General features: G+C 35.3%; 1 protein-coding gene across 5 annotated transcripts in view; it reads right to left on the bottom strand.

The window, feature by feature from the left end:
* Positions 1-23,502, bottom strand: part of TASP1 (taspase 1) — a 273,497-nt gene that overhangs the window by 216,943 nt on the left and 33,052 nt on the right. For all 5 annotated transcript variants that reach the window (XR_003900840.1, XM_029916663.1, XM_029916662.1 and 2 more), the window contains exons 5-6: positions 10,981-11,101; positions 2,479-2,563 (exon numbers count right to left, since the gene is read on the bottom strand). Coding sequence is in view for 4 of the 5 variants with exons in the window: in XM_029916663.1 (XP_029772523.1) it covers positions 2,479-2,563; positions 10,981-11,101 (206 nt within the window). In the remaining variant the exon portion in view is untranslated. The remainder of the gene's footprint in view (positions 1-2,478; positions 2,564-10,980; positions 11,102-23,502) is intronic.

Below are 23,502 nucleotides of genomic sequence, written 5' to 3'. Positions count from 1 at the left end.
AGACTATTGAATGCTGAAAATGAACTGAGGGTTGAAGGGGAAGGGGGAGGGGGGAAAGGAGGTGGTGGTGATGGAGGAGGGCACTTATGGGGAAGAGCACTGGGTGTTGTATGGAAACCAATTTGACAATAAACTATTTTAAAAAAATTAGGCTATCTTTGTCTTAATATTTTATAGTTCTTAAACATTATGGTTACTAATATTTTTGTTGGTACTTATGCTGCAAATGGTTGTTCTCAGTTCCAAAGGCCACAATGGCTTTTAATTCAGACCATAGTATCTTCAGTTGTATAATAGCCACCATACAGTTTTCATGTGTCATATGTTTCCATATTTTAGCTTAATAATCTTAATAAGGTCTTTGCTACCCCATAGTCATAAAGATAATCTCTCATATTTTTTCTTAAAGATTTTTTATTCTATGCTTCTTAACTTTCACATTCGAATTTTTTTTGTGAATGGTATGACACAGGAATTTAAATTAACTTTTATCCACTAGGTAGCCAATTGTCCCAATACAATTTATTTAATACACCATCCTTTTCTTCCCCCACAATACTTTGAGATGACATTTAGGGAAGACTAAATTTCATTCTATACTGGGTCTGCTCCTGGACTTCCAGTTCACTCCTATTGTTTTTTTCTATATATCCCTATACCTACATCTACCCATTTCCTGCTTTAATTACAATAATCTTATGAAGTATCAGGATAGCTATTAGATAAGTCCAACTCTTTGGTCTGTTTCAAAATGTCTTGGCTATTGTTGTACACTTGTTCCTCCATATAAACCTAAGAATCTGCTTCATAAATGTCATGAGTAGTGTGAGGAATGGGATTATGGTGATTTGCAGATGAACTTTAAAATACTTGTCATAAGGTTCATGTCATTTTTCTTGTCAACTAAAACAACTGCTTTATTCCCTCCTTACATGTGTTTTCTAAGTGGTTTAGAATTAATAATCCTTTATGTACAGTAGTAAATATGGGGGAAAGAAAACAGAACATTTAAATCAACGTTGAGAAGAATATAAATCCAGAGATAATCTCTTTACATCTATTACTCCCCCAAGAATAAGTCAGTCCTATCCAGTAGGACTCTGTTTATGCATTAAAAATAACAGTAAATTTTGGGTTAATGGACTTCATATCAGTTTAAAAAAATAGCATGGTTTTAACGCAAATTATAAGAATAGTCTAAGAATTTTTTTAAACACTTTTCCAACTTTCAGATTTATAAAAGTAAACTTACTAATATAACCAGACATATTATAAACAATCTCAAATTTTCACGTTTGCTTTTCCTTATCCTTATTTTGTTAAAGACACAAATTTTAAAAATATTTCTCTGAAAATTTTAATAATCGACCTTTCTAGTATCATAATTAAACACACCTGAGAAGTATATGATTAAAATAATTTGAGTATATTTGGGTAAAAGAATTTCAAGAATTTTTAAAACTATGTCAATTTATTTTCTATAATTTCAAATTACAACAATCAAATGAAGTGATACAGTAATGTTGTCACAACTTCCAACACACACATTAATATAACCTATACACCCAGGCATGCTGAAGATATATTGAGTATGCAATGGCATTAAAGCATATTTGTTAATATTATTAAGCATGCTAATAGGATGGTGATTGTTTTGCAAACAGAATTTACAAAATTATTTAAAGGTAAAAAAACATGATGTCAATTTGCTTTAAAATACTATAGGAAATGGGCACCTGGCTGGTTAAGTCAGAGGAGGATATGACTCTTCATCTTAGGGTCATGATTTCAAGCCCTATGTTGGGTATAGAGACTGCTTAAAAAAAATAAATAAACAGACAGGCAGACTTTAAAAAAAACCTTTTAAATAAAAAAATAAAATAGTACAGGGGAAAAAAAGAGATGAGTGAGATAGAAGGGCAAAAACAATGTTAATTATTGGAGCTAGATGACAGGTTCATGAGGACTTCTTACCATGTTCTCTCTACATTCATAAATACTTCAAAAGTTCAAAGTTTTTTTAATGAAAACTGTATGTTAATGCTGGAGAAAAGATGTAATCTTAGTAATCTTAACATCACAGGGTGTTTCTCCAGAAGAGAAAAATTAAGTACTTTTATTGTAAGATCACCTCAAAATTAAAAATAGTTTGGACTCTAAACTTTTAAAATTTTATAATAAAAGACCCAATTGTGCACTTAGTAACAGCAAAAACATCTCTGTAATCAACTACAAAACCAAAAATTAACTCTGATCTCTTATCTTCTTTAATCTGTAATATTCTATTCCATCTGAAGCTCTATCAAGTGTACAAAATGTTCCAAGATTACAGAACAAAGTGTGTCTTCCTCTCAAAGGCAAGCTACTGCTGGTGTGTAACCAACAGCATCAGCCTTCTGTGGATAAAAATAGCCTTCAAACATCGCATGCACCAAAGACCAAAGACCCAGGGATAGTCAGGCAGAACAAAGCTGTTACCAGGGAGGAATTCGGCCAGCTGAGAGTTTGCCCTTCTGCCCTTCGCACAAGAGTCTGTTCGCAACTGAGACTGGGTTCTTGATTCCTATAAAATAAAATTAGTAGAAAATGAAGTCAAAAAAATGTCTTTAAGTTTCCCACTCAGTTTTGTGGAGTTTCAATATAACAGCTTTAAAGTATCTTAGAAAACTATTCTTTTATATATACTAATGAAAACCCTTACTTATCATGAATAAGGATAAAATCAACAAACATATGAACACCTAGTAGATGCAAGAAAAGAATATAAAATATACATTCTCAGTTTTGTCATATGCTACAGCAGCAAAAAATGAATGTGAAATATATACTTAAATTATATTTCTTGTTAGGAGATTTCAGAATAGAACAGAAAAAATAAACTGAAAATGTGGCATCTACTATCAAAAATTGAATTTCCTCCAAAGCATAAACATGTGTACAAACATGAGGAGAGGAATGGCCAAAATTTCAAGTCTCACCTACAAGAGAGAATAAAGAGAGTATCTTACAAACTGGGTAAGAGTGGGGAAAAGAGGTCAAGTATGTACAAGAGGGTAACCTAAAATATGGTTCAGATTGTTCTAGAAGGGAAAACAGAATGTAAAATAAAGTGAGAAGAGGATGCATATCTGGAAGGGACAATAGGACAGCAAGTGTTAGTGTGAAGAACAGTGTCATGATGACAATGACAATGACAAATATAACAATATAATGATGCCCAAAAGCAGTGACAGTAAACAGTATCTAATATATGCCAGGTCCAGTGCCAAACCCTTAAATGCATCAGATTATTTCATTGATCTATCAACTCTATCATATACTTATGAACCCTGATAACTGAAAAGATATTTGCACAGAGGGCTACATTACCTACCCAAGATCCCAGTGCTAAGATTTTAACAGAAGCAGCTAATGCCAGACACCACACCCTTAACCACTATTCAATGGATGCCTTTCAGGATACCATTATTACCCCCCGCCCAAAAAAAATCAGCAGTGAGACATAGACTATAAAAACTCAAACTCATTATACTGTCTCAAAACAAAACTATTTAGCTAACCAACAAAAACATGTACTAGCTCTTAAAATATATCTCTATAGGGGTGGCTGGGTGGCTCAGTCAGTTAAGCGTCCAACTCTTGATTTCAGCTCAGGTCATGGTCTTTTGCTTCTTGAGTTTGAGCCCAGCATCAGGCTCTGTGCTGACATTAGAGAACCTGCTTGGGATTCTCTCTCCTTCTCTCTCTGTCCCTCCCTGACTCATGCTTGCTCTTTCTCTCTCTCTCAAAAATAAACATTTTAAAAAATGTTTACATCTCTGTATATGATTATTCAATATTGTAAACATTTTAATAAGCATCAAATTAAGTTATAAGTCCAAATCTATAAATTCTCCAACAAAACTTCAAAAGGATTTCTATGATGTATGACAGGTTGACTCTTAAATTCATCAGGAAGAGAACACCTTGGGGAAAAAATGAAGAGATATTCACCCTACAAGATACCATTTCTTATTAAAATCTATTCTTGGGTATAAAATCCATGTTTGGGTATAAACAGACAATGGAACAGTTCAGACACAGACACATACGCATTTGGGTATTTAATATATGACATAGTATTCCAAATGAGTAAGAAAAGACAGACTCTATGTGAGAGGTAGAAAGAACACAGAGTGATGGGGGTCGGACTATTTTATAACTGTACTGGCTATCAATCTATCACTTCTCAGCTACAAATTCTCCCTTCATTGCCTGATCTGTGGAAATGGACATGGGCCCTTTAAATATGTTCCCTTTGCCAGCTAGCATACCAGTAGCTTTGTCAGTAGAGGGCACTGGAGACATACTGCAGAAGGAACCAGTGGCTTATTAGCCAGGCTTGGAGAGTGTCGGTTTTTCTTCACTATTTGGCCCAGATGGTATTCCCCAGTGCTAAGGCCTGCAGGGTGCAGCTTTCTCCAGCATTTGGGCACCACATGTTCTCCCTAGCTCCTGATTCAGGCTACAGCAACACAGCTGGCAGTCCCAGAAAGAAAAGGACTGGGCCCAGCTCAAGTCACAAACCTTCTCAGCCACACAAGCACAACAGCAAAGTGTTCAATGGGGACAACTGCCAAAAGGCCATTCTTTATCCTATGCAACAGAGGTTCTGGTCTCATCAGTGACTGTGACCTGAGTAACCCAGCAACTTCTCTGCCAGCTAGTGGGCAGCAACCATACCTTCTCTCATGATGTATGAATCTCCTTTCAAGGCTGTCCTTTCTTGAGTATTCTCCCTCTGCCCTAGAATACATTTTAAGTTCTCATTCCCTCTATATATAGTTACGCTCCTATCACTGTTTAATAATTATTTGTATTAACCTTCTCCTACTATATCTACTGTGTGGTTTGTCTCCTAGTTGGAACCAGACCGATACAGTAACGTTGGACAAGTTACTAAACCACTTCTGTATTTCAGTTTCCTTATCTGTGAAATGGAGATAAAAGTAGTGACCTCAACAGGTAACTGTGAGAACTAAGTGACTAAATATATATAAACTACTGGAGAAGAATGCATAGTATACTACAGTCACCCAATAAATAGTAGTTGTTATTGTCATTATTCTTCAACAAATTGTATAGGGAGAATTTGTTGGTTATTTCTTAAAGAAGTAAATGAAAAATAAATTATAAGTGTATTAGAAGAAAATATAGATTAACTTTACTTAGAATTATGAGGGAAACCTTAAGAAATGCAAAACATAAAAGCCATAAAAGGACAAGTAAAAGCTTGACCAATAAAAATTTTAAATTACAACACAATAAAGCACATTATAAATAAAGTTAAAAGACAAGCCACAGGAGAAATGGAACAGTCAGTTCACAGAGAAATGCTAATGGCTTTTAAATATATGAAATTTCATTAAAGACCAATAAAATATCATAATAAATTAAAATTAAACCTAATTAATATACACTTTCCTACCTATCACATAAATCAGAAAGGATTAGAATATTGGAGGAAGTGAATAACCAAACTGACCTAGTTGGCATATACAGAACATACACCAAACAACTACAAAATACATAATCATCTAAAGTTCACGTGGAATAGCGCTCCTGAGGGGCTTAGTCGGTTAAGCATTTGACTCTTGGTTTTGGCTCATGTCATGATCTCACAGTTTGTGAGTTCAAGCCCTACACTGGGCTCTGTGCTGACAGCACAGGGCCTGCTTGGGATTCTCTTTCTGCCCCTCCCCCATCCTCTGTCTCTCTCAAAACAAATAAATAAACTTTATTAAAAAAAATAAGAGCAAGTACACATGGAATGTTTATCAAAACACATCATAATCCAGACCATAAAGAAAGTCTCAAAATGTTTCAAGGGACTGGAATCATATGGAGGATGTTCTCTGGCCAGAGTGAAATTAAACTAGAAATCAAAAAGAAAACTAATAAAAAGTCTTTAGGCAAATACATTTGACAACTCATATGAAAAAGACAAACTCCTTGAAAACATATATAAGAAGAAAATATAACCTTTTAACTATTAAAGAAATTGAATCCCGTTTGTTAAAACTTCCCAAAAAGAAAACTCCACTAATTTAGAATAACTAATGAATTCGCATAAGAAATCATTCCAATCATACACAAACTTGATCAAAGAGAGGAAAAAAATCCTCAATTCATTTTATGACACCAGCCATAACATGATTCTAAACCTGAAAATAATATTATAAGGAAAATTGAAGCCAATCTTTACATATACATGAATGTAGATGTCAAAATCTAAAACATCAGCAACCTGAATCCAGCAAAATATAAAAAGATAAAAACATGACTAAGAAGATTTCATGCTACCAAGGGAATATTCAAAAATCAATCACAAATTTCATCATACTTAACAAAATAAAGGAGAAAAACCTTCATCTCAACAGATAAAGAAAAGCACTTAAAGATAATTTTCAATACCCATTTATAATAAAAACTATCAGCAAACTCAGATTAAAAAGGAACTTCATCAATCTGATAAAGAGCCTCTATAACAATCCAAAAGCTAGCAGAGCACACAGAATGGTGAAATATTTAATAATCTCCCTCTAAGATCAGGAATAAAAGCAAGGATATATCTTATCACCACTGATATTGAACATTGCATGGGATGCCACAGCCAGTATAATAATGTAAGAAAAAAATTAAAAATTTATATATTGGAAAATAAAAGCAAATTTCTATCAGTCATATAGGTAATTATGTATATAAAATTGCATGAGAACTTATTTTTTAAAACCTTTTCAAATTAATAAGTGAATTTATCAAGGCCAGTGAATGCAAAGCCAATATATAAAACTCAATTGTATTTCTAAATACAATAAAACAATTAGGTATTAATGCTTTACATTTATATACTTTATAATAGCATCAAAAACTAAGTATCTAGAATAAATCTAATAAAATTTATGCATGGTATTTATACTGGAAGCCATAAAACATTGCTGAGAAAAAATGAGTAATATATATATATAAAAATACATATTCTATGATTGTGGGATAGAATATTCATATTGTTAAGACATCAGTTTTCCACAAATGGTTCCATACTTTCAGTACAATACCAATCAAAATCCCAGCAGGGTTTTATTATGGACATTGACAAGTTGATTTAAAAAAAATTTTTTTAATGTTTTATTTATTTTTGATACAGAGAGAGACAGAGCATGAAAGGGGGAGGGGAAGAGAGAGAAGGAGACACAGAAACGGAAGCAGGCTCCAGGCTCTGAGCTAGCTCTCAGCACAGAGCCTGATGCAGAGCTCGAACCCACAAACATGAGATCTGACCTGAGCTGAAGCCAGAGGCTTAACCAACTGAGCCACCCGGCGCCCCTGATTTAATATTTTTATGAAAATGGACAAAGACCTAGAATAGCCAATATAATCTTTAAAAAGAAAAAGGAAGTTAGACATCTCATACTGTTAGATATAAAGAATATATAAATATATTACCAGATTAAAAAAATATAAAGCTACAGTAATCAAGATGGTATGGCACCAACAATAAATAGAACAATGGAATAGATCAAGGGTACAGAAATAAGCCATTACATGCAGTCAGTCACCTGATTTGCCAACACGGTTGTGTGAGGAAAGCATTGTCCTTCCTACTAACAATGGCAATGAACCATTTGGATATCCATAAGAGGAAAAAAATTAATGTCAGCTCCTATCTCACGTATTAATCTGAGCTTGATAAGTCAGCTAAATGTGAAGAGTAAAATACCACAGAACTACTGAGGATGCCTAGTGGACTTAGTGCATGAAGCAGGCAACTCTTGAGCTCAGGGTTGTGAGTTCAAGCCCCACACTGGGGTATAGAGCTTACTTTAAAAAAAAAAAAAAAAAAATATATATATATATATATATACACACATATATGTATACATATAACAAAGAAAACAATGGAGATGATCTTCAGAACTTTGGGTAGGCAAAGACTTCTTAAATAAAATATCAAAAAAAGTAACCATAAAATTAAAGATTAGTAACTTAAACATTAGAATTAAAAACTTCAGTTCATCAAATGATAGCATTTAAAGAGTGAAAAGCCGATCCACAGGCTGGGAAGAGATATTCATAATACAGGTATTGGACAAGGGATCTGTATCTAAAATCTATAAAACACTTGAATAAATCAATAAAAAAAGATAATCCAATACAAAATATGCAAAAGACTTTTGAACGCACACTGTACAACAAGAATATCTAAATGGTCAGTAAGTATATTAAAAGGTTCTCAGTATCATTAGTCACCAGGAAAACTCAAATCAAAACAATAATGTCACTGCACAGATATCAAAACAGATGAATTTTAAAAAGAACAGCAACACTAAATGTTGGCCTGGATGTAGAATAACCAAAATGCTCATACACTGCTGGTGGGACTATAGACTGTAAAAACTACTTTTGAAAATTGTCCAACAGTATCTATTAAAGCAAAGGATATTATGCACCTAAGCTTATTCATTCCAAATCTTACATTAACACCCAAGAGAATTAAGTACACATGTCTATCAAAAGGCATGTACAAGATTCATTGGAGCTTTAGTCATTACAGTCAAAAACTAAAAACTGTTCAAATAATCACAGAAAGGAGAATAAATAAGTTGTTATACATTCATGCAATACAATACTAAGTAATAAAAAGAAAAAATTACTATGACACAATGGGTTAATTTCATAGGCATAGTGTTAAAGGTTATATGATTCATTCATATAAATTTAAAGAACAGCCAAATTAATCTATGGTGCTTAAAGTCAGAATGAGGAGAGAAAAGGATGAGAAGGGAAGGTAGGAGCAGAATAAGAGGTATGGATAGGAAGCATAAAGAACTTCTCTTGGATTATAGAAATGTTCTGTATTTTGACATAGAAGTGTTTTACATCCTGATCTGGGTAATGGTTTACATGGTTATATACATTTAAAAATTCAGGCAGCTACAGCAAAGGAAACAATCAACAAAACTAAAAGGAAGCCAATGGAATAGAAGAAGATATTGGCAAATGACATATCAGATAAAGGGTTACTATAAAAAAATCTATAAAGAACTTACCAAACTCAACACCCAAAAAACAAATAATCCAGTGAAGGAATGGGCAGAAGGCATGAATAGACATTTTTCCAAAGAAGATGTCCAGAAGGCAAACAGTCACATGAAAAGATGCTCAACACCGCTCATTATCAGAGAAATACAAATCAAAACCACACTGATTTACCATCTCACATTGGTCAAAGTGGCTAAAAGTAACAACTCAGGAAACAACAGATGTTGGCAAGGATGTGAAGAAAGAGAAACTCTCTTACACTATTGATGGGAATGCAAACTAGTGCAGCCACTCTGGAAAACAGTGTGGAGGTTCCTCAAAAAATTAAAAATCGAACTACCCCATGACCTGGCAATTCCACTACAATAAATTTATCCAAAGGCAAAAATGCTGATTCGAAGGGGCACATGAACTCCAATGTTTCCTTAAGAAATGAAAAAAAAAAATCAAAAACCCAAGGCAACCTGGCTACATGCGTACATGATATCCCTCATGATCTTGTAACGTAAGACAACTTAATCAGACTGCATGTTTGTATGTTACTATTTATGGGAGACAAAGAAGTAGAAAGTGTATTTAAAAAGTGCCATGTGGCCTTCAGGGCTCAGTTCTTTACCAACTCAACTGAGCTGTGCCGGCAAGGATAAAGCTGCTTCCTGGAAAGAAAAGCCTCAGTGTGACAACTGGGTAAGAATCCTGCTACAGCAGCAATAACAACAATACCCAAATCATGGAAAGAATTCAAATGCCCATAAACTGATGGATTAAAAAGATGTGGTATAGAATACTACTCAGTAATGAAAAAAAATGAAATCTTGCCATTGCAACAATGTAGACAGAACTGGAGGGTATTATGCTAAGTGAAATAAGTCAGAGAAAGACAGATATCATACGATTTCACTCACATGTGGAATTTGAGAAACTTAACAGAAAACCATATAGGAAGGGAAGGAAAAAAAAGTTACAAAAAGAGAGGGAGGCAAACCAAAGAGACTCTTAAATACAGAGAACAAACTGAGAATTGATGTGGGGGGGGGGAGGTAGTGGGGCGGGGGTGATGGGCAATGAGGAGGGCACTTGGTGGGATGCACACTGGGTGTTGTATGTAAGTGACAAATCACGAGAAGCCAAAACTAAACTGTACGTTAGCTAACTTGACAATAATTTGTAATTCATTCATTCATGTAGATTTCTATTTAAAATCTATGCATGTCATGTATATTTTGCTTTAATAAAAGAACTGCAAAATATTAGATATATCTTATACGTATTAATGTGGGAAAAATCTGAGACATCCTATTTGAAGAAAATATATCTATGTATATATGTGTACACACATACACAATCTATTTTTTAAAAAACAGATATGAAAAACTTTTTACTACATAAAAATATAAATATTTTACTGGTTATTTTATTTTATACTTATTTTATATACTGTATTTTATTTTATATTTATTTTATATACTGTGTTTTACTAATTAAGCCCCCCAAGGAGAAAGGGATGAGAAGGAAAGATTTGGAAGACCAATGGTGAATTTTATTATATCTTTTGAATTTTCTAACAAAAAAATATATTATTTGTGTATTTCAAATAATTATAAAATTAACAGAACATGCTAATTCACATGTTAAATGTCTATAATCTCAAGAGAATGAAGGAGAATGAGCAAAGTCTAACAAAAACTTGAATATAAACTGTTTCACAGTTTTCTTTAAAACTATTCATAGCTAAGATTTCATGTTTTAAATTCAGTAAAAGAAGACAATTTATTTTCAACACTATTTGGAGCAAGAATGGTAGAAAACTCTGGATTGACTGAGTCTTTAGGAGGCATCAAATCTTAATATTCATAGTTCTTTAAAGAAGAGAGATAATGTATTACAATGTCCACATACCACTCAGCGCTCCAACAGCTCCAAAATTTAAGGATTTTCCATCCATTATGCTGGCATCGCACTCAATTTCACCCAAAAGATTTAGATTAGATCCCATTCCTGCATTTGTAAAAGGAGAATCCTAAAGACATAAAAACAAAAATTAAAATATCATTAGTCTTTTTTTTTTAGCTTTTTATTTATTTTTTTAAGTAATTCCTACACCCAATGTGGGGCTCAAACGCATGACCCTGTGATGTAGATGCTCCTCCAACTGAGGCAGCTAGATGCCCCTAAAATACCATTATTCTTAAAGAAGAGTTAATGTCAGTCCTTTATCCAACTGTTGCAAAAGCTAGAAAGGGAAAGAATACTGTCCAACTCAGTGTACAAAACCAATACTACCCTGATTCCAAAACCAGACAAAGAAATCATGAGGAAAGAAAATGCAGGTGAATATATCTTAAGAATACAGACACAATATCCTCAAGAAAATAGTAGCAAAACATAAAAAAGTCTTATACACCATGGGTAAGAGGGATTCTAGGAAAGCAAATTTGGTTTAATATGGGAAACTTAATGTGATGCACCATGTTAAAAAAGAAAAAAGGAAATAAAGGAAGGAAAACAGAGGGGGGGCAAGATGGAAGAGAAGTAGGGAACACTTACCTCTGCACGCCTGCCACCATCAAACTGAGAGGATTTAAAAGCCACAACTTTCTGATCTCCAGGAGTGGAGGTGCACGAACTGACCCCTTATTGATATCTGCCCCACGGATGCCTGAGTGAGTGCGTGAAAACTGGGAATGGAGACTCTGAGGGCAGGAGCACCAGCTCAAAGCAGAGCTGGGAAAGAGAGTGCCCAGAGACTTACCCCCGAACCACAGAGAGTGCGGGTCCAGAGGCTGCACAAAACTGTGTAGGGCCGCGAGCACGCAGGTTGGCCAAGCAGATTGGACAGAATTTTGAGAGCAGCCACGCTGCACACGTGAGACGCCAGACACGAACCGGCCTCCAGGGAGGTACCGAGCCGAGGGGAAGAGGAGAGACTGAAGGGAGACCTTTGCCTGCAGCACAGCTGAGAGACAATTTGCACCTGCTGGGCACAGGGAGAGAAATCCGACCCCCTCAGTGGGCTCGCAATCTGGTGGGCCCACAGCGACAGCAGGTGGAGCCAGGGAAGCACTGGCTCTCCAATCTCCCTGTGCAGTCCTGACCAGAAGGCCGCCTGACTGCCAGAGATTATTTTTACACTGGCGGAAACTTGTAAAATGGGTAGGCTAGGATTTGAAGGCCTAGCAGACCTTGGAAAACCGAAACAATTTGACTCGCCCATGGCATGGGGAGGTTCAACTCAAGAGAGTGGCTGGCAACGCATGATCTGAGAGGGACTTGAGGTGCCGCCATTCTTCTCCCTGCATCCACTACGGTGGGGCCTCAGAGACCAGGCCCAGAGACCCGACCTACCTACATCAACCACACGCATCTACCCTGATGCTGGATTCTTCTCTCCCAGCTATTTTTTAACTTTTTTTTCAATTTTTTCTATCCTAGTTATTTTTAATTCTTAAGTTTCCATAATTATTTCCCTTGTTTTCTTTTCTATTTTCCTATTTCATCCTTCTCTCCCTTTTCCCCCTGGAGTCTGGGAAAGACCAACATTTAACACAGCTGGGATTAGATCAACCCTTACCATCCAGATATTTTTCGCTTATCTCATTCTTGTCTCTCTCCTCCACAGGTTTTAGGCTCTCAGACTGTGCTTTACCTCTGGCCGTTTCTGTGCCCCCGGTTTTTTGGGGGGTTTTTTCTCTCTCCTTTCCTGTCCTCTGTTTTCTTTCCTGCTCCCTTTTTTTCCTTTCCCATTTGGTTTGCTTATTTACCAGATCTGTCAGTGCCTTTGCATGCTTGTGTTCCCTGTTTTTCCTTTTCAGGGCTACCTCAAAAAAAACAGGCCAAAGCACACATAGTGGAAAGTCTCAAATATCACTGAGTAAGGAAATATATTCATCACAAGCACAACAAGAGAAACTGAGAGACACCATTAAAAGAATATCTCCTGAAACAACAGGCCCTGGACAGTCAAAGAGCCTCCTTTAATAGAGCCATACTAAGAGGCGCACAGTGCAGAAAGAGCTTTTAAACTGATAAGACACACAAAGCTAGCCAAAATGACAAAATAAAAGAACTCTCCTCTAAAGAAATTCCAGGAAGAAATCACAGCTACAGAACTGCTCAAAACAGACACAAGAATGTAACTGAACAAGAATTTAGAATGATTATAATAAAGTTAATTGCTGAGCTTGGAAAAAGCATAGAAGCTGTCAGAGAAGACACTGGTACAAAGACTAAGAACCTTCAAAATAGCTGTGATAAGTTAAAAAGGGCTATAAATGAGGTGAATAATAAGATGGAGGCTGCCAATGCACGGATTGAAGAAGCAGAGAGGAGAATAGGTTAATTAGAAGACACAATTATAGCAAAAGAAGAGGCTGAGAAAAAGAGAGAGAAATTGATACAGGAGCACGAAAGGAGGATCAGAGACCTGAGTGGCACAATCAAACAGAACAATATTCTTATCATAGGAGTTCCTGAAGAGGAAGAAAGAGAAAAAGGTCCTGAAGGGGTGTTGGACCAAATTATGCACGAAAATTTCCCCAATCTAGGGAAAGAGAAAGACATTGAAATTCAAGAGACACACCAAATTCACCTAAGACGTAACATAAACCGACCTTCAGCACAACATATCATAGTTAAAGTGGCAAAATATAAAGATAAAGAGAGAATTCTGAAAGCAGCTAGGGAGAAAAGGGCCTTAACATACAAAGGGAAACCTATCAGAGTGGTTACAGAATGAATGAAATGAAACTTGGCAGGCCAGAAAAGAATGGCAGGAAATCTTCAATGTGATGAACAGGAAAAATATGCATCCAAGAATTCTTTATCCAGTGAGCCTGTCATTCAAAATAGAAGGAGAAATAAAAGTTTTCCCAAATAAACAAAAGTTGAGAGAATTCATCGACACCAACCAGCCCTACAAGAAATCCTAAGAGGGACTCTATGAGAGAAATGTAGCAAGGAATATAAGGTACCAGAGACATCACTCCAAACATGCACTCTACAGGGAACACAATGAATCTAAACCACACATTTTTCAGTAATAACACTGAATGTAAATGGACTGAATGCCCCAGTCAAACGACACAGGGTAGCAAAATGGATCAAAAACCAAAATCCACCAATTTACTGTCTACAAAAGACTCACCTTAGACCTGAAGACACCTCCAGATTGAAAGTAAGGGGATGGAGAAATATCTACCATGTGACCTGATGCCAGAAGAAAGCCAGAGTAGCCATACTTATATCAGACAAACTGGATTTTAAAGTAAAGGCAGTAACAAAAGATGAAGAAGGACATTGTTTAATAATTACAGGGTCTCTGCATCAGGAAGACCTAACAATTATAAACACCTATGCGCCAAATTCAGAAGCTCCCAAATACATAAAACAATTAATCACAGACAGAAGCAATCTTATTGATAAGAATGTGCTAATTGCAGAGGACTTTAATACCCCACTTACGACAACTGATAGGTCAACCAGTCAAAAAATCACTAAAGAAACAATGGACCTGAATGGCACACTGGAACAGATGGAATGAATAGATATATTTAGAACTCTGCGTCCTAAAGCTAGGGAATTCACTTTCTTCTTGAGTGCACATGGCACATACTCCAAGATTGATCACATACTAGGTCATAAAACAGCCCTCCATAAATACAAAAGAATTGAGATCATACCATGCACACTTTCAGATCACAATGCTACAAAACGTGAATTCAACCACAGGAAGAAGTCTGGAAAACCTCTAACAATGTGGAGGTTAAAAACTACCCTACTGAAGAATGACTGAGCAAACCAGGCAATTGGAGAGGAAATTTAAAAATATATGGAAACAAATGAAAATGAAAGTACAATGATCCAAACTCTCTGGGATGCAGCAAAGGCAGCCCTAAGAGGAAAGTTCATTGCAATCCAGGCCTATTTCAACAAACTAGAAAAAGTGCAAACTCAAAACCTTACATAGCAATTAAGGAAATTAGAAAGGGAACAGCAAGCACACCCTAAACCCAGCAGAATAAGAGAAATAATAAAGATCAGGGCAGAATTAAAGATAGAATCCACAAAAACAATTGAACAGATCAATGAATCCAAGAGTTGGTTTTTTGAAAAAGTAAACAAATTGATAAACCTCCAGCTAGACTCCTCAGAAAGAAAAGAGAGAACACTCAAATAGACAAAATCAAGAAGGAAAATGGATCTATTACAACAGATCCCTCAAAAATATAAGCAACAATCAGAGATTACTACGAAAAATTATATGCCAACAAACTGGAAAATCTAAAAGAAATGGACAAATTCCTAAATGCACATGTACTACCAAAATTAAAACAGGAAGAGACTGAAAATCTGAACAGACCCATAACCAGTGAAGAAATCAAATCAGTTATCAAAAATATCCCAATGAATAAAAGCCCAGGGCTGGATGGATTCCCAGGGGAATTCTACCAGACATTTAAAGCAGAGTTAACACCAATCCTTTTCAAGTTATTCCAAAAAATAGAAATGGAAGGAAGACTTCTGGACCCATTCTACAAAGCATATATCACTTTGATTCCTAAGCCAGACAGAGACCCAACAACAAAAAAAGAGAACCACATGCCATTATCCTTAATGAATACGGATGTAAAAATACTCAAGAAGATACTAGCAAATTGAATTCAACAGCATATAAAAAGAATTATCCATATAAAAAAAATAGTGGGATTCATTCCTGGGCTACAAGGCTGGTTCAATATTCGGAAACCCATCAATATGATACATCACATGAACAAAAGGAAAGAAAAAAATATATGATCCTGTCGATAGATGCAGAAAAAGCATTTGACCACCATTCACAAAAATAAACTCAAAATGGCTAAAGGACCTGAATGTGAGACAGGAAACCATCAAAACCTAGAGAAGAAAGCAGGAAACAGCCTCCTTGACCTCAATCACAGCAATTTCCTCCTTGACACATCCCCAAAGGCAAGGGAAATGAAAGCAAAAATGAGCTATTGGGACCTCATCAGGAAAAAAGCTTCTGCACTTCAAAGGAAACAATCAAAAAAACTAATAGGCAACCAACAGAATGGGAAAAGATAGTGGCAAATGGCATATCAGATAAAGGGCTAGTATCCAAAATCTATAAGGAATTCACTAAACTCCATACCTGAAAAACAAATAATCCAGTGAAGAAATGGGCAGAAGATCTGAACAGACACTTCTCCAAAGAGGACATCCAGATGGCCAACAGGCACATGAAACAATGCTCAGCTCACTCATCATCAGGGAAATACAAACCAAAACCACACTGAGATACCACCTCACACCAGTCAGAGTGGCTAAAATAAACAAACCAAGAGACTGTAGATGCTGGCGAGGATGTGGAGAAACGGGCACCCTCCTACACTGTTGGTGGTAATGTAAACTGATACAGCCACTCTGGAAAACAGTGTGGAGGTTCCTCAAAAAGCTATCAGTAGAACTCACCTATGACCCAGCAATAGCACTGCTGGGGATCTACCCAAGGGATACAGAAATGCTGATGCATAGGGGCACATGTACCCCAATGTTCATCACGGCACTTTCTACAATAGCCAAATCACGGTAAGAGCCTAAATGTCCATCACCTGATGAATGGATCAAGAAGATGTGGTATATATATACAATGGAGTATTACATGGCAATGAGAAAGAATGAAATCTGGCCATTTGTAGCAAAGTGGATGGACCTAGAGGGAGTCACGCTGAGTGAAGTAAATCAGGCAGAGAAGGCCAGATACCATATGTTTGCACTCATAGATCTAACAGGAGTTACCTAACAGAGGACCATAGGGAGGGGAAAGGGGAAAGAGAGGTGGGGAGAGAGAGACACAAATCATGAGAGACTACTGGCACTTGTGGGGCGGAAGCACTAGGTGTTATATGGAAACCAATTTGACAATAAACTATTATTTTAAAAAAAGGAAAGAAAAGAAAACTAAGATATATTTAAAAAAAGAAATAAATAAAACAGAATCATACCAATAAACAGAAAAAGCATTTGACCAAATAAAATATCCTTTCAGGAGAAAGGCACCAACCAGAAATAGAACGGAGCTTCATTAACATGATAAAGGGCATCTACAAAAAGTCCAGAGCTAACCTCATAACTAAAGGTGAACAAGTGTATATTTTTTAAAAAACATGTGCACTCAGCATTACTCAGCATCAGGGAAATACAAATCAAAACCACACTGAGATACCACCTCACGCTGGTTACAGTGGCTAAAATGAACAAATCAAGAGACTGTAGATGCTGGTAAGGTTGTGGAGAAATGGGCACCCTCCTACCCTGTTGGTGGGAATGTAAACTGATACAGCCCCTCTGGAAAACAGTGCGGAGGTTCCTCAAAAAACTATCAGTAGAACTCCCCTATGACCCAGCAATAGCACTGCTGGGGATCTACCCAAGGGATACAGAAGTGCTGATGCATAGGAACACATGTACCCCAATGTTCATAGAGGCACTTTCGACAATAGCCAAATCATGGAAAGAGCCTAAATGTCCATCACCTGATGAGTGAATCAAGAAGATGTGGTTTATAATATACAATGGAGTACTATATGGCAATGAGAAAGAATGAAATCTGGCCATTTGTAGCAAAATGGATGGACCTAGAGGGAGTCATGCTAAGTGAAATAAGGCAGGCAGAGAAGGATAGATACCATATGTTGTCACTCATAGGTCTAATAGAAGAAATCTAATAAGAGACTACGGGAATGGGAAAGGCAGGGAAAGAGTCAGGGAGAGGGAGTGAGGCAAATCATGAGAGAGACCTTTGAATGCTGAGCACAAACTGAGGACTAAAGAGGGAGGGGAGAATGGGATGGGAAGTGATGGTCATAGAGAGGGGCACTTGTGGGAAGAGCACTGGGTGTTACATGGAAACCAACTTTGTAATAAACTATATAAAAAATAAAAAATAAATAAATAGAATAAAACATTAAAAATAAAATATAAATAAAGGCATAGATATATAAAAAATTACATGCAAAACTATGTTTTTTTAAAACTATGGTTTTATTACATAAAAATATAGGTAAATGAGACAATAAACTATAATAAAAAAGAAAAGAAAAAAGAAAAAAGTTATATGAAAACCAACTTGACAATTAACTATAATTGAAAAAAGAAAAAAAGAAAAAATATATAGGTAAATATACTATATTTTATTGGGTGAGTTCCCCAAGGAGAGAGAGATGAGAAGGAAAGATTTAGAAGATCAATGATAAATTTTATTTCTATCATTTGAATTTTCCAACAAAAAATATATCATTTGTGTTTTCCCTTAAGATCAGGAATAATATAGCAAAGTTCACTCTCACCAATTATATTTAACATTATACTGGATATTCTGGATAAAACAATTAGGTAGGAAAAAAATAATGAGCATCTAGATTGGAAAAGAAAAGGTAAAAGTAAAATTATTTCTTAGTTGAAGATAACATGATCTTGTATACAAAAAGTCCTAAGGACTCCACTAAAAACTAAAAGGACTGATAAGTTCAACAGGGTTTCAAGATATAAAAAAATCAATTGTATTTCTACACATTAGCAATGAACAATATGAAGATGAAATTCAGAAAATAATTCCACTTATAATAACATCAAAAAGAATACAATATTAGGAATAAATTCAACAAATAAGTATAAGACGTATATACTGAAAACTACAAAACATGTTGAGAAAAAATTAAAGAAGACTTAGCTAAATGGAAGGACAGCCATGTTTATAGATAAGAAGGCTTAATGGCTTTAAAATAGGAATATTCTTCCAAACTGATGTGCTTCAACACATTCCCCTATCGAATCCTAGCTGCCTTTTTTTGGGCAGAAATTGACAAACTAATCCTAAAATTCATATGGAACTCAAGGGACTAAGAACCACCAAAAACACTTTGAAAGAAAAAAACAAAATTGGGGGGCTCACAGTTCTAGTTTTTGTTTTTTTTTTAATTAACTTACTACACAAATACAGCAATCAAGACAGTGTAATATAAGGGTGCCTGGCTGCCTCAGTCAGTGGAGCATGTGACTCTCCATCTTGGGGGTGTTGGACATGGAGCCTACTTAAAAAAAAAAAAGAAAGAAAAAAGATGTGATAAAGGCATATAGCTAAGGACAGATACATAGATCAATGCAATTGGATTGACAGTTAGAAGCATCCTCACATTTATGGTCAATTCAACAAAGATCCCAGAACAATGCAGTAAATAAAAGATAGTCTTCCCTATAAGTGAAGTTGGGACAACTGGATGTTCAAGAGAAGAAATTTCTATGCTATCTCATTCCATATACAAAATTTAACTCCAAGTGGAACAAAGACCTAATAAAACTATAAAACCATTGAAAGAAAACACTAGGGCAAATGTTTATGGTCTCAGATGAGACAGGGGTTTCCAAATATGACACTAAAAGCACAAGAAGCCAAAGAAAAAACTAAATACATGGGACTTCTTCAAAATTAAAACCTTCTGGGTTTCAAAGTACACCACAGAGGTGCCTGGATGGCTAAGTCAGTTGAACACCTGACTCTTGATTTCAATTCAGGTCACGATCCCAGGGCTGTAGAATCGAGCCCCGCATCAGGCCCCACACTGAGATGGTGCCTAATTAGGATTCTTATCAGCTTATTCAATACTCATACTCCAGCATTTCTGTAAGCTCAAATGTCCACCAACTGATAAATGGATAAGGAAAACATGGTATATCTATACAATGGAGTATTAATAGCAATATTAAGTAATGATGTACTGATACATGGCAAAATGTAGATGAACCTAAAAAACATAATGCTAAGTGGAAGAAGCCAGTCACAAAAAAAATCACATATTAGATGATCCAATTTATATGAAATGCCCAGAATATGCAAATCCATAAAGTAGATTTAGTGGGTGCCAGGGGTTGGGAAAGGGGGAATGAGGGGTGACAGCTAATGGATACTGTATTTCTTTTGGGGGTGATTCAGATGAACTAAAATTAGAGGTGGTGATGGCCGAAGGAATTTATGAATATACTAAAAACATATACAGTGAATTGTATATTATAAAAGGGTGACTTTTATGGTACATTAATTACATCTTTAAAAAGATATCATAAAGAAAATAATAATAAAAGCTTACATCAACAGGCTACACAGAACATAAAGGCCTGGAATCAGAAGCCAGACATGTATTTAAAATCTAAGAGAAAAACACTGCTTTATTTTTCTATAAAGCTTTTAAAAATATACACCTTTAGTCTTGTTATATCAAGACAATATCATACATGATCTTCCACCACAGAATATGGGAACAAAATCTAACAATATAAAATCTTACAATAAATCTAAACACAAAAATAAAAGTCCCAAAAGATTTCATTAGAAAGAAAAAAAAAGAAAAAAAGAGCCAGGGATGGAAAAATTAGGTTGACACTCCTGAGAGTCACTGCATAAATTAAAGTCCTACTCCAAAATAACTAAAGGCCATAAAAATGAACAATTCTACCTCATATTCTAGAAAACTAACTCTGTTCTAAGGTAAGACCAATACTATCTAAGAAACCAGAGCAAATCTGGATCAAGCCAATCTACACATGCCCCCTGTTTTCTGAATCTGCAAAAAACTGACCAAAACATTAAACCTTCCTAATATGTACCTATACCTAGATCAAAGGGGTCAGGGATTGGAGAATAGGGCTTTTGTTCTAATGCAGTTAGATAACCTGATTGTCTACAGAATTTAAAAAATAAGATCACAAGAATGGAAAATAACAAAAAGGTTATATAATTAAATAAGTACGAATAAATACATAATAAATGCTTTGAGCATGCAAAAGGAGAGGGCCTACTATAGGACAGAGAAGTTAACAGCAGGCTTCCTGAAGGACATTAAACAAAAGCAAAAACTAGCCAGGAAGCTAGAGAATTCCAGTTGGTAACAATGATGTGAGCAACATGTAAGCAATAGGAAAGTGTCAGAGCCACAGAAGAAACATTCAGCAAAAAGCATTTATTAGAGTCAAATATGAAGACTGAGCTATCATACTCATCAGAATCTGAACCTGACTGAAAAACACTGAGAAGCCAATCAAGCTTTCTGTATAAGAGAAAGTCAAGGTTAGTACATTGGACAAGGAAACAAACTGACATTCAAATGTTGTATGAAAAAGAAGGGGAGGAGACTGTAATCAGAGAGACCAAACTAGGGGCTATTTTACAACATAGGCTTGAAATACTAACTTGTCATGGAAATCATAGTAGTGGGAACAGAAAAAAAGGAGACAGGGGTGGGAAGGAGCAGAACTTTGAAACTTGAGAGAGAAATTAAACCATGAATAAGAAAAGGCATTTTATAAGATGGAGGAAAAAGCATGCATAATTAGGCATCATGCTTCTGAATAAGACTTTCCAACTTAATATTTTTAGCTAAATCAGTTCATAATTAAATCTTGGGAAATAGAACACAACCAAAGAAAGATTATGGTTTAAAACAAATGAAGACTGGATTCTTGCCCTGGATTATTTCATACTTTGAGAACAGAACAAAGAAATTATAAGCAAGTAAATTACCATATTTGTTTTACTTCATATAACCTCCTTTGCCTAGTCATGTATATCTTCAAAGTCTGGAAAAGGAACTGAAGTGTGAGGAAAATATAAAGCATCTACCTATATGCAGTAATTCCCAAAATACACACACAAGATTATACCAGCTATCTCAACAATCTTTGAAATGGAATATATCAGCTAATCAGCTCTGCAAAAATCTTTAACATAATAAACCAATTAGAAATCGCAAACTGAACAAGCTATTCTTTTTTGTTAAATTCATGTTAGTTAATCTCTTGGTTTCAGGAGGAGAATTCAGTGATTCATCACTTACATATAACACCCAGTGCTCATTGCAACACAGTTATTCTGAAAATGACTACTGCATCATGGTTTAAATTTGACATTTTAAAAATACATAAGAAAAAGTAAAAAAAATTAAACAATATCTTAGGAGCAATTTTTTCAAAAATGTTTCTCCTACTTCAAAAGTATGTCCACTGAACTTCCGCTTCTAATTACAAAGGCATAATAGGGATTATATTGATCTTCCTAACTAGAAAAATCAGGCACAATATGTAGCAAATGGATTTCAACCAATAGCCAGCAGAAGACTATGATCCTGAAATAAGAGAAATCAGACACCTCAACTTAATTCCCAGAAATATTTTTCAGGCTATAGCACAGGGAAGAGAAACCCTAAGGAGAGCCAATGTTCTTCCAGAGTGAGCAAAGTTATGAATGCAAATAGACCAGGAAGGTTAGAATATGCAGTCAGGGTACTAAGAGGAGAGAGCTACAAAGAAAGAGGTCTAGAGATCCAGAGTCTTTAAATAACTATTAGTCTGCATATATTTGTTAGGAAACAACCAAGGCCAAAGAAAAAAGCTCTGGAAAACAGAGCTGAACAATTTCTGAAACTCACATAGAGGCAAGAAAAGGTCATGTTCCCATCAGCCAGCATGGGGCTATCAGGGAAAGTCTCAGAACTTAATGCCTCAAAAGTTAGGCCAGATTAGTCTTAGGAAGGTTATTCTAGACCTGCACTAACACCATTTTAAAGCAAAGCCTCAAAAAAATCAAAATGATTTAAATGAACAAGTATCCCCCAAAAAGTTCTACAATGGCTGTCTCCCAAAGATACAAAATTCATGATGTTTAGTATAAAACCAAAGATTACCACACATGTAAATAAGCAGAAAACTATGGCCCACAACCAGAAGAAAGTATCAAATAATAAAGAGACCCAAAAATGACACAGATGATAGAATTAGCAAACAATTCCAATGGTAGCTACCAATGCTAAAATAGCTCTAATACACTCTATGTGTTCAAGTAGGTATAAAAAAAAAATAACATGCGGGTAAAAAAGAAAGAAAAGAAAGCTATAAAGAAAATAAATTGAACTTCTAAGATGAAAAATAAAATAATCTTTGGAACAGAAAAAGTGTTTACAGTAGGTAAAAATGAAAAAAATCTGAAGTACAGCCTTTAGTTAACAATAATAATGTGTCAATATAAGTTCATTAATTATGAAAAATATACCACAGTAATGTAGGTGCTATTATTAATAGGGGAAATCGGTGTTGGATATATGGGAATTCTCTGCACTACCTTCTGAATTTTTCTGTAAATCTAAAACTGTTCTAAAATTAAGTTTCTTTAAAAAATCAACCCACAGCTTGGGAGAAAATTCTACAAAACATAAAAGTAAAAGACTCATATCCAGATTATAAAAAAATCCATGCAACTCAGTAAGACAAATCATCCAAAATTTTTAAGGGGCAATTTTATATACAGATTGCAAATAACATGCAAAATAATGAAAAGTATTAGTCATATTAACATCATCAGTCATTAGAGAAATG

Source organism: Suricata suricatta, chromosome 12 (assembly GCF_006229205.1).
Source record: "Suricata suricatta isolate VVHF042 chromosome 12, meerkat_22Aug2017_6uvM2_HiC, whole genome shotgun sequence".
NCBI lineage: Eukaryota > Metazoa > Chordata > Mammalia > Carnivora > Herpestidae > Suricata > Suricata suricatta.
This window is presented reverse-complemented; position numbering and strand designations above follow the sequence as displayed.